We start from the raw sequence: 13,367 nt of genomic DNA, 5'->3' as shown, positions 1-13,367 counted from the left end.
GCAGGCTATTTAAAGATGCACCACAGAGAACTTGAGTCTGTGTGGATGAATGAGTTTAAAATACAGTGGGTAGCCCTGTTTCAATCATCAATCCACGGGCCTGCATGTGGCCTGTTTCGAACAGCGGAGCCGCTGCCTCGCAAAGTGGAAGCCCTCATGCAGCAAACAAGGGAATTGTATCTGACTGTACACATTCATCTAGACTAATGGCATGGTGATGCATCCAGGGGGATACACAAGCTCATGTTCTTTGTTCCAGATCATTTGACTCCTTCTAACTTCAACTCGCCCCTGTCACAAGTGGAAGTGTGAGTGATCTGTTTAATCTCATCAAATATGATTAGGCAAAACACATCTCAAGATAATATCCTACAGTCGTCTGATTCAGCAGCGATACAGATGAGGCGTGAATGTTGCAGCTATCAGTCAAAACGGGGCTACGGAAGACTCAGCTGGGCTCCACCTACATGAGCTTTACATGAAAATGCGCTGTTTGAACATTTTTAAAAGTAAGAAAATGTTTATCTTATCTTTAGCTGTGGGTTTTTTTGTTTTTGTTTTGTTTTGTTTTTTTACAATTCCCTGAGTGTACCTGTAGTTGCCATCATCATGATTTTTTTCTCGCCTGCAATGACTCCTTTTTCAAGGTAGCCAAGTAGGTGTTGTAAACATGCCGGTATTATTCTACCCAATTCTCCATGAGAATGAGCTGTCAATCAAAAGACAAAACCCATTTACACAAACAATGCAACCCCGGGCTTCGAAGGGCGATGATAACAGACTCTGAACACAAAAGTTCTGAAATTGAAAAATAGGATCTTGAAAAATGATGAATTTCCTCTTAACTGTCTGCTCTTTGCACCTCATGTTTGTTCGCAGAGCAATGATTACAAGTAAACTCTTCCAAAATATTTGTTCTGCCTGGCAGGCGATATGACAGATGACACAGAATTAATAAGACAAAAAAACTGTTGATTTTTCCAGTTGGGAATGTTTTGGATGCTGTTATCAGTTAATACAGTACTGACTCGAGGTTTAGATGAATCACTGGGTTACTTCGCAGTGTCACCAACACCTGTTAAATCTGTAATTAAAAAAAAAAAATTAGAGGACAAACATTTCCTCATCAGCTCTGTTAAGCGTACTGCATTTGTTTTGCAATCCCACTCTATCTTTGAAATCCTTTTATCCTTTTACGTCCTCGGCAAATCGCCCAGTGAATTACACAAGGCAATTTACATGCTTGGATAGTGAAAACAAGTGGAATTACTGTTATTTCTGTATAAAACGCTGTGCTGTTAATCCAAAAGAAGGACCACTATTTGCGTCAGGGTTGGAGGGCTTTTTCACAAAGTGTTGCTAAGGCTCCTCCAGTTGTCACTAATCTACAGCAGAACTGTGGGATGAAAAAAAAAAAAAAAAAATCCAAACTGTGTTGATTTCAGACTGGTCCAAGTTACTGAAAGAAAACTTTTCTGCCAGAGTCTTGTAGATGCTAGAAAGAAGGCAAATATTTTTAATTGTACAGGACTGCAAAGACAACTGCAAGGACTATTAGCCCAGGAATTCATGTTCAAGATTGCAGAATCAGAATAATGCTGCAGACCTAATATGTTTAAGCGTAATAATGTTTTTTATTTATTTATTTTTTTAAAGATATCAATTCGTCCCCGAAGGATTTTTGTCAGAGACTTCTGTTCTGCTATGATAAGAGCTTATTGTGAGCTAGAGGACTGATATGGACCCTGCCTACAGGGTACAGTGGGGATCAGTTTCCTCAGTTTAGTAAGACTTACAAGGCCTCCTCAGAGGTCATGCTGTGATTGTTACATTGCCCACGGTATGGTTCTCACATTTCAAGGGTAAAAAGAAAAATCCATTTTCCAACTCACTATTTACGATTGCACATGAGTGTTTCTCCCTCTCGATATCCAATTACTAAATTATGATGAATTCTTTGCATTATTTTCTGCCAGGCATTATTCAAGACAGTCTATCTCAATTTACATAGCTTAACGAAGCACTGAGCTTTTAATAACGCGAAGGAGTGTGATAGTGGGAGCTGATGTTTATTTGAGCTGGCTGGGCTTTTGGTAGTAATGATTATGAAGTGAGCATTGGGAACCGTCTCTGTGAGAGGAGAGGGGGGAGCGAGGCGTTGTGCGAAGCAGGCAGATGGTTGGCCCGGACAGTGTGTTGATAATGGCAACATTAGTCTGCTGGGAAGCAACATTATGCTCAAGGTCAATGGGAGCTGAAGAATGGAGGATCATAATGACTCGGGCCCCGTGTCCTGGAACGAGATCTCCCTTTAAGGATGTCGAGATATTTGATATGAGCTTAGTAATCTGCACAAGGCCATTATATCCATCCTCAAATTTCAGAAAGTTCATTGGTGTCACTGAAGCAGCAATAATGGGTTATAAAAGGTGCTTTCTTTTCTTTTTCTAAATTGGCAGGGTTAGTATCCAGATAACTTTTAAATGTAAGATTTTCTTTAGTCTGAATGTAAGTTTGAAAAAGGTGTTGTTTTATAATGCTCGTCCACAGACCATTACACTTCATCTCCATACATATGGCCTTGATAAGATAATGTGGCTGCAATGTACAGGTGCACACAGTGTTCTTGGAATACTCTTTGAATTGTCCCATATGTTCCTAATATATCCTTGGTATTTTCATTTTGCATAGACTGCATTTTAATGCATACTAACCTTCACCTAGAGCACATATTTATCCAGCAGTAATCCTTATTTACACTAATTAAGAATACATGAATGCTAGTAATACCTGTACCAATCTATAAGTCAGTGATCCATACTGCTCCTCCATTTTTCACACCCTTACAGAGGCAATATCTGTACATATTTTAACTCAACAGTTGTTTCCACTCAATTGCTGCTTCAGTCTCTTTCCCACATTTTGTCATCTATTTAGTGCACTTATTCCAGTGGTCTTTTTCCTATTAGATGATTTTAATATTTGCTTTTTCAATAATTCCACAGGGTTCAATGAAGTTTAATCTTAAGTGTTATCACTTCACTTCCAATTAGCGCGAGCTGCATCCCAACATCCTCGACTATAATGTCAAATCAAAAAGTGGCTCGCCTCACTCAGCCTACTTCCTCTCTCAAGTTTGTAAAAACAAGGGCAACAGCAGCACGCTGCGTTGACATCTGCGGATAGTTTCACAAAGCCACTTCAAGCATATCGAACTCAGCTCCAGTGAGACGAGGAGGAATTCAGGGAGACTCGAGTCTTCCTTTTGTCACCCTGTATTAATGCACAAATCATGAGCAGAGCCGAGAGCCTCGGGCGATCTTCCTGAGGAGCTTCATGGTTTTTTAATCCCCCAACACTTTTCATATATTATTAATACTAAAGGCTGAGAAATACTCAACAGTTGCTTGGAATAACAATTGCAGTGCAACTTTGGTCACAGCATTGCCCATCAACATATGCTCCCTTTTATACAACTGTAGTTGTGCAGACTGATATTGTGACCGTTGTAATTCACAATCTCAAAGCGTGACTCTTGAGTGCATTAAAGTACAAGCCGAGTCACAACAAAAAGACAGTTTTCAAGTTGTTCATATTTTAATCCGCACTTTGTCTCTCTTTTTTCTTTTCTGTCTTTTTTTTTTTTTACAGTGGCATAGTTGAAAAATGAATATCAATACTGAGAAAAAAGCAAACCTCACACATCCCCCATAAAAAGCAAATTAATTACAGCGATTAAAACTTTGTACAAAATGAGTTATTTATAGCATCATATCGAACTAACAAAATAACATGTATGAGCATTGGCAATGTGGTTCAATGTCTTTGATACAGTGACTATATACAGTGAGGGGATGTCTGATTCACCAATGCCTCAACATGTCATTAGTACTGTTTGCAGCAAACTCAAAGGCCATAACGGTGATCCTTGTATTGTTTTGTCATGATAAGGTACAGAATTAAAAAATGGAAAAGTTAATGTCAGACAACTACTTTAGTAACAGCAATAATATCAATCAATATAGTATTATATAATAAATGTCAATCAATCAATCAATCATAATGATAAATACATATATTTTGACCAGAATCTTTTTTTTCTTTTAATTTTTTTTCTTGTTTTTTTTTTTTACATTATAAGCAATTCATTAGAATCCCTGTTTGAAAAAATCTTCATAAGTATGAAAACAATCTCATCAAAGTGACGGGAAATTATATGACCAGAAATTAAAAGCTATAACTAGTGTTCTATCATTTACTAAAATTTAATAATTACACATTATTTACATGCCGTCTGGCAAAACAACTGCTTTTTAGATAAATGGGAAAAAATTAAGACTCATGGAATAATTTAAATACTGTATATGCTAATATACAAATTGCAATATGTCAGGGATCCCAAGATTCAACAATATTGTTCACCAATATTCACGTTAGCAAAGTATGTTACAGCAATATCCACACATTGAGCATAGTTGTTCAATCAAATTCAACATAAATAATGAACCCCCACAAGGTTCCACACATTCAGTTTGGATTAAACATCAAATCGCCAACCAAAATTAAAATTCCTCATCCATGATGATATCTGCAAGAGTACTCAAATCTTCATCATGTGTCTGACACCATCTCTCCATCTAGACTCAAATTGAATCCTGAGACAAGAAACTGTTCATGTGTTTTCCCTCCTTGTTAGTCCTCAGACTTTGTGCTTTAATTTTTCGAACTGGTTCTCTGTTGGTACAAATTGACAGCATGAGCGGAAACTGAAAGTAAATCAATGCAGAAATATACAGACAGTGCTAAGAGGGAGTTGATTTCATCTCGAGACAATTACAGAGATTGTGCTGCTTTGTTTTGTTTTGGCAAATTGTCTGGTCTGTTTTGCAATTTTTTGAACAAATGCAGTACGGCCATGGTGGGGCAAACTCCGAGCAACATACAAAACCACTGTTTAATCCCTCAAAAGAGTCTACTGATGTTGATGTTTGATACATTTATGTATTTAACACATTTTGATCTTAAAGCAAAACACTCTGAGAAGCTAAGACTTGATTCTTAACGTGAGTTGAAACACATTTCCTGTTGCTTCTGAATTAAAAAAAAAAATCTGCAAAAAAGTTGTGTAACACGTAAAGTAAGAGAGTAGAGAGAAAAAGTCAATGCAAGCGGGGAAAGAAAATGCAGAAAAATATACAGCTTGTAGGCACCGTAAAACTGAAACGGAAATAATCCAGTTGTACATGGTTTACATTGATTACAAAAGGAGAAGGCTATATTGTCAGCGAGTGCTTTCAAAACAAGCTATCCAAGCATGAGCTTTCTGGAGAAGACAAAAGAATACTAAGTAAAGCAAAACAGGCCGTGTAGTAACGCTGAGGCAGCTTAAAATTGCATGTCTGCTGTCAAAAGTTGTCATGAAACGAAGGAAAAGAGGAAAAGAGGTCTAAATGAAGTACTCTTTCTTTTCCTCTGCATGCACATGGTTTCCCTCAGCATTGATGATGGCTGTGTCTGCGTCGGGGGCGTCCTCTGCTCCTTTGGCCTCATGTGTTAGATACGTCCCTGAAGACACACAAAGCCACAGCAAGTTATCCCTCTGCTGAGAAGTGCTAGACATATAAACGAGCAAGAAAATTGTTATTCAAGGCGGCTCAAGTGACCTCTTTTACCTTTATGTCTGGCCAGATATCGTCCGAGAACTATTATCAGACACAAGGTGATGAAGACCACGACTGCAACGACACCGCCGATTAAAGCGTGGTCAGGTCCGTGTTGTCCTAAAGCATTAGGATCTGAGACAAGACAGAGACGGAGAGGGAAAAGCGGAGATATGTTGTTAACACCTGCAAGATGTTTCGTTGCTGTCTCAAGCAGCTGTAGAGAATTATATAACAGCAGCGGCAACATTATACTCCTACAATTATCCTGGAAAAATACAGATGTAGCTCTAACACACAAAGCACAACAGTCCCAAATGAGCTTCTGTCATATTCAGAGCAACCTGACGTCGCTGCTTTGAAGTGCTTGAAAAGAGGCATAAAAGAAGTAATCATAAGAAAATACCACAAATCTCTGCACAATTCAAAATATGACATGAGCAACAGCAATGTGCTGCAAGAAAGTCTCGGCCTGAGTGATGTTTTAGTTTATTTTTGCCAAAGCCCCTACACATGCCGTCTTTTGTGTTTTCCCTATGCTCACGGCCAGATTCTGCTGCTGAGGCTCAGGTTTTTTAAATAAGTGTTACTTAACATGAGGCGTCCTCCGGGCAGAGAGCGAGCTGAAGGTTTCCCAAGCAGGAGCATGCCTTCGTGTCTGTCCTGTAATAAACTGTAAGTGCCTGTGTCTTTACTGTGCACCTCGTGTGCTCTCATTATCTCAAGCTGATGAATGGCTATGGCTTGTGCTCAGTTTTGCAAAGTGACCCTGGGAAATGACGGCGGGGATGTTCCAACAAACCTCGTTATATTCCTCTGTTAACGGAATGCAACCCTCATTTTCAGCAACCCAAAGTGTGGGAAGTTAAAAATAAAAAAGATGAAGTTGTGAAACATGCAGTTTATTTGGAACCATGCAGGATAGAATCACCACAACTGCTTTATCAGGGACTCACGAGCAGGCGCTTCAGACTCTGAGGCAATAACTGTTTTGTAACAACAGTTTGGTTGCATGTCGATGGACATAATGATCTGTACAGGTGATTTCACTGTCAGCGAGGGGCATAAGCAATTTTAATATCACACTCAGCTGGTGCACACTGCTCATAGGAACAAGACAAGCAGGAAGGCTCTTGCTGCACAGCATCTGAACTTGTCATCTCAACACAACTTGCTTCTAATGCTTTCACCATAAAGTGTGAGAAAATGACCAAAAGACCATATACTTGTCCATACATTTTTTTTTTTAGATTTAATTCACATGTACGTACACTGATTAGTCTTATGTCAACCCTGGGACAAACTGACACCTAAAAAACTACACACACTGTCACACAAGTAAAACTACAGACACTTCAGCAGATAACAGCGACATCAATTCTGTTTCCATCCAGGCTTTGCATCGACACAAACCCAAGCATTTTAAACCGCTTGAAAATATAAACAGTATATTTATCTAAAAAAGTAAATACTATATCAAACTAAACTGATGCAGCCTCATGATTTGCACATAGATTAAATAATAAACATAAAACCTAGAAAAATATGGTAAACAGAAACATTTCTCAACAACTATGTGATCAGAGTTCCCACAAATAAATTTTAGACTTCCCCCTCCGTTTCTGCTGCAATCAGATGACCATAAATCAAATATTTACACACCAGCACAGATACAATCTCCAGCCCGGCTCCATTCAGATAGAGCCACTCATTTCACTGTGCAAAGACAAACCAAACCAGAGACATATTGTGTGATAACTTATGCAGCCTGTGACATGGCTGGAGAGAAAGCAGCTGGCGTCAGCAGAGTGAGCATCCATGCATGGTGATGGTTTGGCTCATGCTGTGTGGAGGTCGTGATGTGTCCTGACCCAGATCCAGATCCAGCATCACACACTGTAAATCTGGCTTGCAATGATCGTCTAGTGGGATATTTACCTGTTGTAGGCCCTGGAAAGTCTTTGGCTGTTGCCATGGTTGCAGACAGTGACAGCAGTAGGGGGAGACGAGGGGAACAACACCGTGATAAAAAAGGTGACCACAAAGTTCAAAGGAAACATGAGAAATTAGCATGGTCTGTTTTTTTTCTCTGAGTTTTTTTTACTTTGACAGCGTGCAGAAGTGACGCAATGCGAAGCTTGCTGTCAGAGCCAAATGCATGCTTAACTGGAGTCACTGGAAACGGTCACTGAGAGAGCAGCACAAGATACATCAACTAGGACAAGATGAGGGACAAAGGCTTTTTGGGGCTAACATCCTTAATGGGTCAGTACGCCAAAAACTACAAATAAATTTTTTCACGTATTTCTTTAGTGGCATATAGCAATGCATATAGTTTTAGTATGTCGGAGAAACAAGTCACTGACATTATTTTAATGCTTTGAGCATCACCACTGCCATTGATTAAAGGTGTTAGCTTAGAGGAACTGGAAGCATTACAGAAAAATATATCAAAACCAGGGAAAATACTTTTAACAATCTCAGAATCAGGTATCATTCACCTGTACCTTAGTATTCAACAAATAGTGGGCAGTCTATGATGAAAGATAGGAAGCAGTATGAAAATACGGCAGAATGGCAAAGTTGCTTGGAAAATTAAAATCACAGTTTTTTATAAAGAGATTACTAACAGAAGCCAAGCCCTTATAGGTTATGGGTATCCTGGGAAATGTGCTTTTACCACTTGTAGTGCTATGGCACAGTGATTTTATACTGTCCATGGATGCCTGTTTTCTTTATATTATGCATGTGCACAAAGACCCACATGAATACAGTCGCGGCGCTACACATTCCTGCCAGCTCTTTTGCGGAAAGGCAGTCAAAAAGACTGCAAGCTAGTAAACATGAACGTAAACATGCTCCATTTATAACAAAACGATTATGCAAATATTTCATCAGGGAGCGAGGCATTCAACATGTTCTCCAGACCTAAGGATACATTTTGTTGAACATAACAAAACATAACCTTTGTTTGTATACAGGAAAATTCCTCAGGCCAACTTTGAGGTTAATGGGCCGATTATCAAAATGAAGATCATCCCAGATCTAAGTAACATTTGTGTTTTCTCCATCGCTACACAAAAGCTATTTTGACTGTTAAGGCAACCATTCAGCATTTTCTACAGCAGAGTGCTCTTCTGGCTCAATATGGCAAAGTAGTACACAAACACTACAGCAGTAATTCCATCAGGAGAGACAAACTGAAGCAAACACATGGAGCATGTGATTTTGATCATCATTATTCAAATGTAATTGCATGTGTTCTTATTGTTTGGGTGTAATGGTTGAAACCATTCATCCTAAGAACCGAAGTATAAACACTCATGTTTTCTATTTTCTGCTTCTGCAAAGATGTAAATTTGTGCAGTGGGTTTACAAACAGCATCCACCTGATGTGGTAAGTTACTCCTACGACGTCGGCATATTGTCAGCTCCCAATAATAAAACTAATCAGGAGCTGTGATAAAAATGCTGGTGAGTTAACAGTGCTGTGTATAAAAAATGAAGCAGAGAGGAAAGAAAAAAAATAGACAGCATGGAATTTATCCAGTTAAACAATGCTATTTTCTAGCTCAGAGACTGTTGTTAGCTCATCAATCATCAACTGTGTGTTCAGTGTCAGTATTGTGAGTGCATTGAGCGTTGAGGCGGGGCCATGGAGGGGTTACAAGCGTACCTGCAAATGCAGCTGTGACTGCCTATGCCCGACGTGGGAATGTCGGCATTAGCAGATTGGAAGAACAGAAGCTAGAGAGGGAGGCAGGGACACTGAGGATGGAGGCACTAAGGTGATGACGTCCGCTAAATGAAAACAGGAACGACGGGGAGAAAAACAAACCTCTCCGCAGGGAACAGGCTCAACATGAGAAAACTTGCAGGAAAATCAAACGGCACAAATCAATTACTGCGCGAGGCTGGTGGAGTGGGTTAATTCTGGTCGTTTACCTTTCTGAATACTGGCATAATAATGAAGAGAAGGCACAGATTATTAATTAATGACTCAAGCTCTGACGGGCTAAATTCTTCTGGCAATATCGTTGGGTCTAGAGGAAAGACGGCTCTGCACACTGCTCTTACTCAGCATCAACTGATGGATAATACTATAGTTCAGTCCCCCTGGACCTTTCTCAAACATTAGTATTATGAATAAATGCGAGAGCAGTGTGCAGGATCTTCTTTTCTCAAGAGTGAAGTGATTCCTTCTAATGCACCTGCATCTGAGATATTTGGATATGTGAATGTCTCATTTGAAAGCAATATCGTTTGGAAAGGATGACTCATGCATGAGCGACTCATGTTTCTTACATCTATTAAATTTCCAAGCAATTGATGATTGGTTGGTAAATAGGCACACACAGAGAATGTACAACTCATCAGGTGTCATGCTTGTTGAGGTGAAAATGTTTAATGAAGGAGGAAAATATGAGGGTAAGAGGTTAATGAGCGGTGCTGCAGCTTCACAAATAGCAGCCATTTCTCAACTGTACTTAACCAAACTATCTGTTACCATCGCTCTAACATCTCACTCAGAGTAATTATCATATACACTGTTTCCTTGCTTTATTTAATACAGTGTATTAAGGAGCGTAATTGCAGACGGTGATAAATTGCGGCAGAGCGATGACATTTATTGCTTCTCAGCTCTCCTGTCATTAGCAAATTAGGCTTAGAGGCTGAGATGATCCGGAGAGACCCGGTAAGTATTCAGCCAGACACGGTGTAGCTCTGAAGAATGACTGTCATCATCAGTGGAAATGAACCCGTCTCACACATCTTTTACCTGCTCGGCTCAGTTTTTCATCCTTCCCTAGTATCCACGGACTTTGTATAAAGTGTGAGAGGGTTATAAGCTTTGCCAGTTCCTCTATTAAGCTGCAAAAAGTGAAAAACAGCTCCCTGTCACATGTATAACTCCAAAAAAATGTTTCTTTTTGAATAAATAATAATTGAAAAAAAGAGAAATTTCTTTCTGACTTTGAAATGTGAGCATTGAAACTTTGGTCCATCATAGGTTCCCACATATGACAGGATGGTATGAACTACCTTAACACTGGTGCCTCTCCTGTTCAATGAGCATGCTGAAAAAAAGAGACCGAGATAACAAAAAACAAAAGGATGAATGTGTCATCCTCCTTTTCCCAATGAAGGGTTTTTCTCTCACCAAAAAGCCTCTGCCTTTAAAATCGAACAAAGAAGCTGCTGTGCATCCACTAACTGCTTGTGAGCTTGAATAAGTCCAGCGTCTGAGCTGTGATAAGTCGCTCCCAAACAAACTGCACTCTTGTGTGGGACTGTTTAATTGGCAAAAATGGAAACAAATAAATCCATGTTGAATTTTAATATTCTGTCCTTGTTTTTGTATTTTATTACTTGGCTGTATTTGATGAACGTTATAAACATGTGCTGCAGAGGCCTTAATGATCCGTTTTCTGCACCATGCTGTCTTTATTCTCTCAGCCGCTCCACTGTCTCGGGATTAACTTATCTCTCCTCCAGGCGGTACTCGGAAGCTAAATTCTGCATCCTTAACACTTTCTTCCTGTTTCCTCATAGGAAGAGTCCAAAAGCTAAACCTGTGCAGCGCTATGTACAGTACGGTGAGGTAAACTGGGTTATCCTGCACATTGCCAAGGCAAGATTTGGAATTTAATTTTTGAGGAAATAGTTTCCAAACTGGTGACCTGCAAGACTACAGATCTTTTTTTTTTTTTACACTATCAGTGCTGGTCCGAAAATGGAATTATCCATAACTTTCATATACGTGAACCACAAAATGACACAAATTTGGTTGAAAATAAACGTATTATCCTTGTCCTTATATTTGTGGTTAGTTGTTGGAAGCCTTTTTATTGCAATTAATTACATCCTGCAATACCACCTGGCAGAAAATGCAACGTAATTCATTAGGTTTATATTAACGGACCATAAGGTTTTATCCTGTTTACTATAAATTACATACATTTCACATCACAGCTGCCTCATTTTGCAAACTCAAATGGGGCAGCTGTTAGAGCAGGTCGTCAATTAATGGAGGAGTTGGTAGTTGTTGTTCTACCTACATGTTTGGTGCGACCTCAATGGGCCGCTGCCATCAGTGTGTGAGTGAGCGAACTGTAAGGTACTGGAAAGTGTTGGATAAGTCCTGTCCATTTATCATGTTACAACATTTTAAAGAATTGCATTTGTTTTTCTTTTCCAGGCACCCATTGGCTTCCATTCATTCCTCTGCTGTATATAAAAACCAATCAGCTGGTTATTTTAACATGCTTGAACTGATAAGAATGTACGCATACGGTGATGAATTTATATGCTTCAATGGAAACTTCAAAAAAGTCAACATTTCTGTGCACAATCTGTGAAAATGTTCGTTAAACTTGCCATTATTATCAACAGCTTATCTGACAGAAAAACTGTAGTTCCAGGAGATGCTGACCTTGATCTTCTATTTTAAATTTCTCATGTTTAAAGTAGCTAAATTTGCTCTGTTATTGTGCTGTTTTATTTCTCTTTTGGGTTAAAGTGCCAGGCTGGCAAACCCTCTGCTGGATTTGTATGTTTTTAATCAGAATCAGAAAAAGGCCACCCATCTTTGAGTTCCAGGAAAGCCTTGAATAGGAAGAAACAGTGAAACTGATCATCCATAACAACAAGACTAGCCATGGCAGTACCCACCATATACAAACAGTATATATTCAGCACTGCTGGTCCCCAGGTGGTTGCTGGCCTCGCAGCGGTATGTGCCATTGTCTGTTTTGTTTAGTGTGGTGATGGTTAGTTCCCTTCCCTCCACAATCATACGCTCGATGTCTGGCAGCTCTCCTCCATCTTTGGACCACAGCACCGGTTCAGGTCTGGGAAAGAAAATAACAACAATATTTTCTTTTTATCCTTCTGCTAATGATTTCCTGAAAATAAAGAAATGATGAATAAACTGAAGAGCTATTTTTGTAATGAATGAATCACATTTCAAGACCAATTTCATGCAAGTAACTGCCACCAAATTTGAATTGTGATTAAATGCCAACTTACATTGGGTTGCCTATGGAAACACACTCCAGTTTTAGGTATTGTCCTTCTTGTGGAATAATCAATGAATGTGTGATCTCCAGATGGGGAGCATCTGTGAAGAAGAGACCAGAGATTCCAACACTTTGACAGCACTGTGTTACAGGCTTTAACTCTAGCACTGACAAAGTACAACAGTAGTTAGTTCTTTACCCATTGGGCAGCTCTTAGCTTTAGCCCATATCCCTGTTCTGCTTTGGTACTAATCCCTTACCTGCAAACTAATCCTACACTAATCCTGAGCAAATGCAAAGCTAAACCTGGAGACATAAATGTAATCTCAATCCTTGTATTTCTTCTCAATGCTAATCTTACACCTAATCCAGCTTTGCACAAGGTGTGTATGATTGCACTCACAGTGGACCTCCAGGACTTCAGTTGTCATGTAGGGGTTGGTAAGAGACACGTGCTCCACACTGCAAGTGTAGGCGACACCATCGTCCTGTCTGTCCACCTGGAACTGGAGGCTACTTCTCACTGTGAAGGATTTTCCTGTGGCATTCACCTTCGTAGAGCCTGCAGAGACAGAAAATGAACAGGGATCCAATGTACTTGTGAATTAATAATATTATTGGGGAACAGTTTGGGATTTTGTTGAAGCCCTTCATGCAAAAAAATCTTTTTGGAGTTTACTAAAAAGCA

General features: G+C 39.5%; 1 protein-coding gene across 3 annotated transcripts in view; it reads right to left on the bottom strand.

The window, feature by feature from the left end:
* Positions 1-3,573: 3,573 nt before the first annotated feature.
* Positions 3,574-13,367, bottom strand: part of cadm2b (cell adhesion molecule 2b) — a 141,093-nt gene continuing 131,299 nt past the window's right edge. For 2 of the 3 annotated variants that reach the window (XM_030406616.1, XM_030406599.1), the window contains 6 exons: positions 13,083-13,241; positions 12,690-12,780; positions 12,333-12,511; positions 7,599-7,625; positions 5,673-5,795; positions 3,574-5,565 (listed from right to left, as the gene is read on the bottom strand). In XM_030406616.1, the coding sequence (XP_030262476.1) occupies positions 5,447-5,565; positions 5,673-5,795; positions 7,599-7,625; positions 12,333-12,511; positions 12,690-12,780; positions 13,083-13,241 (698 nt within the window). In that variant the 3' untranslated portion in view covers positions 3,574-5,446. The remainder of the gene's footprint in view (positions 5,566-5,672; positions 5,796-7,598; positions 7,626-12,332; positions 12,512-12,689; positions 12,781-13,082; positions 13,242-13,367) is intronic. The other variant, XM_030406609.1, reaches the window with a different exon arrangement.

Source organism: Sparus aurata, chromosome 2 (genome assembly GCF_900880675.1).
Source record: "Sparus aurata chromosome 2, fSpaAur1.1, whole genome shotgun sequence".
Classification (NCBI taxonomy): Eukaryota; Metazoa; Chordata; class Actinopteri; order Spariformes; family Sparidae; genus Sparus; species Sparus aurata.
The sequence above is the reverse complement of the archived record's forward strand: the minus strand, read 5'-3'. Positions and strand labels throughout refer to the sequence as shown.